Consider the following 2,859-nt stretch of genomic DNA (forward strand, 5'->3'; position numbering starts at 1 on the left):
TCGTTTTTGCTTAGAAATGCCAACCTGACTTATATGACTTCAAAGTAAAAATGAAAACTTCACCAAGTCATAAAGCAAAGGACTCGACAAAAGCTAGCTTTTGGTTGCATTATATTTCAATGAGCGCTCCCTCCGAGACATTAAATGGTTCGTCTCATCACCTTCTCTCATGGCAAATATTGAATGAGTGTAAAACAGATATCTGTCACTGCATAATTTGCGTACGTTCCTTCTTCTGCCTCCCATGCGAGCGTATTGAAAGCAAACGCGGCAAAGAGATATACGTATGCAATTAACCTAATTTAAGTCAAAAATGCGCCATAAGAGCACATGGTGTAGCTTACAGGTAGACGAAAATAAAGATAATGCCACTAACACGTTTTATTTTTGACTAACAGTATAGAAAAGCGGTACTTTTTATTCGTATAAAATCTATTTAGTAAGCTTTACAAAAATAGAAACTAGAAAAAAAATGGTCAAGTAACCTTGCACACAAGTTATTTATTGTAACCTGTTTCGGACCCCAGTCATCAAACCCTGAAAAGGCAATTGATACACACTTATTATTCATATCAATCAACAGAAGGCGGCAGGAACAGCTTTTATTGGTCAATTCTGTTACATCTCATTACAAATGACAGTTTTAGTCTCCGTTGAAGTTGAGCAAGTCATTGCTTGTTCAACATTAATGTGGAACTGCAAGTCTTGAGAGACGTTGTCCTGAAAACCATATTTCTTGGATCCTGACTTTGCTCGTCAAGTTTGGATGTGTTAGGGCAAGTCTGCAAGGACGAGAGTCTGACTTTAAGCTACTGGGCATGAATAATTCCATTGCTTCTGCTCTGTTGAAAAAGTACAACTACGAATGGAATGATACGTATGGCAGCAATGACAGTTCAGAAGGAGATAACTATTACGAAAGACAAGGCTACAATTTCGTTGCGTACAGCCTAGTATTGACAGTTATCTTGATTCTTGGGCTTTTTGGCAACTGTACATTCATGTACGTGACTTGGAAAGTGCCATCCATGAGAACGGTGTTGAATATCTATCTGATGAACCTTTGTGTTGCTGACACTGTCTTTCTTGTGACGGGCATTCCTATCCAGATCTGCCTCAATCATGAAGTGATTTCCATTTACAACGATATAGTCTTTATTTCCACAACTTTCTGTTTCATTCCGCAGGCGGCCGGACTCTTCACCGTGACTCTCATCAGCATTGAGAGATATGTGGGGATATGTCATCCGTTCAAAGCCAGGTATTTCCATAACAAGTACCGCATATGGGTCTCAGTGATTTCTAGCTGGTTGTTTGGATTTCTGCCGAGTCTGCTGTACGTTGTTGGAAAGAAAATGGAGTTCAAGGACATGACTGTCATCACAGTCGCCTTGTTATGCGACATACTGTCCTTTGTGGTGTGTCTGTGTATAGTGTTCTTTCTCTACAGCATGATCATCTGTAGAATGAGGAAAGATGAAAACACCCTTGCTAACACTTCAACAGCGATGATTCAGGAAAGAAAGCAAGTAGTCGTTCTCTTGGTGGTAACTACATCCATCTTCTTTGTCTGTCTCTTTCCAACGTATATGTTCCAGTTTGACCGGTTACTGTACGAAATGGCTGAAACTTTTATATGGGCATTTTGGCCTGAGACGTTCTCTATGCTGGCCGGCATGCTGCTGTACTTCAATTCTGCCATCAACCCTGTGATTTACAATATCACGAGCGCCAAATACAGAGAGGCATTTAAGAAAGCCTTTGACGAATGGAAATGTTAGAAGAACTCTTCTCAGCTCACAGCCACGGAATGGTCACTCCTCCAAGAACACCAACAGACAGAAGACAACTCAGGACAAAAGGCATAGAGTGCCGACTGTCTCTCGTGCCATCGTTACCTGTAGTACCGTGCAATATGCTTTTCCCAACACAGACGATGCTGGCGTACAGTGAAACGTTCATGTCGCAATGAGAGGCAAAGGACACAACGTCACAAGCGACTGCCGACAGTCCTGACGAACATTCTTTCTTAAAACATTTGTGTGATGATATGTAATGGTAAACGTTTCAAAAAGTAAGGGGTGAAGAAAGTAATTTCTGCTAGCAACAATTAAAACATTGCCTGTTTAAATCTTAAATATATCTGTCGTAAAGTGTAAGTCATCTTAAAACATTTTTCAATAACATCACATATATATGTAAACCGTCATAAAAAACGTAAAATATACCTGGCTATATCCTATTTGAGCATGTTTATTAAATTAGCATTTCTCTTGTTTGTTGGTCTAGCCCAATGAATCACTTTGTGAGTAACATTTGTCAGGAAAGATGCCTGCCAACTTCCCAGTAAAGTAATGCTTTCCTTTTGAAATGTTGAAAATTTGAAAGAAAACTTCAATTTACCACTGGAAAGAGTACTGGGATGTATGTACTTGAAGAGGGTATACGTTTGGAGAGAGCTGCATTGGGTCAAATAATGATAGCGTCCTTTTCGTGTTTCGTAGGAAATCTACATTACGTTTGAAACCACAACAACATGGTAGTTATGTTCGTTGAATTGTATTGGTCGTCAACAACATGACACATACAAACATAAACAACAATACCAACAACAATAACAACAACAATGATTAGATTTTGGGTTCCCTCTACTGCAATATACTTGCCTGAAATCCAAGTATAGCGACATGGACTTGGTGGCTTTAATTTGATTTGTGAAGCTACACACACAATACAAAACTCGATTAATAATCAACGCATGTTGTCCCAAAACGTGCAAAATTACCCCAAAACTAAACGGTGGTGGGACACAGTGTCCCCGAATTTCGATATCCTGAGTGCAACACTGCTCATGTATCA

The 2,859-nt window shown here is 39.6% G+C and overlaps 1 protein-coding gene across 1 annotated transcript; it reads left to right on the plus strand.

Annotated features, from left to right (window-relative positions):
• Positions 1–818: 818 nt before the first annotated feature.
• On the plus strand, positions 819–1,781 carry LOC139132115 (neuromedin-U receptor 2-like). The gene has a single exon (XM_070698507.1). The coding sequence runs from the start codon at positions 819–821 to the stop codon at positions 1,779–1,781; it is 963 nt and encodes a 320-aa protein (XP_070554608.1).
• Positions 1,782–2,859: the final 1,078 nt, after the last annotated feature.

The sequence above is a fragment of the Ptychodera flava genome, chromosome 4 (assembly GCF_041260155.1).
Source record: "Ptychodera flava strain L36383 chromosome 4, AS_Pfla_20210202, whole genome shotgun sequence".
NCBI lineage: Eukaryota > Metazoa > Hemichordata > Enteropneusta > Ptychoderidae > Ptychodera > Ptychodera flava.

Excerpts from the sequence above, each read along its gene's own strand:
- LOC139132115 (XM_070698507.1), top strand. The coding sequence starts at position 819 with ATGAATAATTCCATTGCTTCTGCTCTGTTGAAAAAGTACAACTACGAA.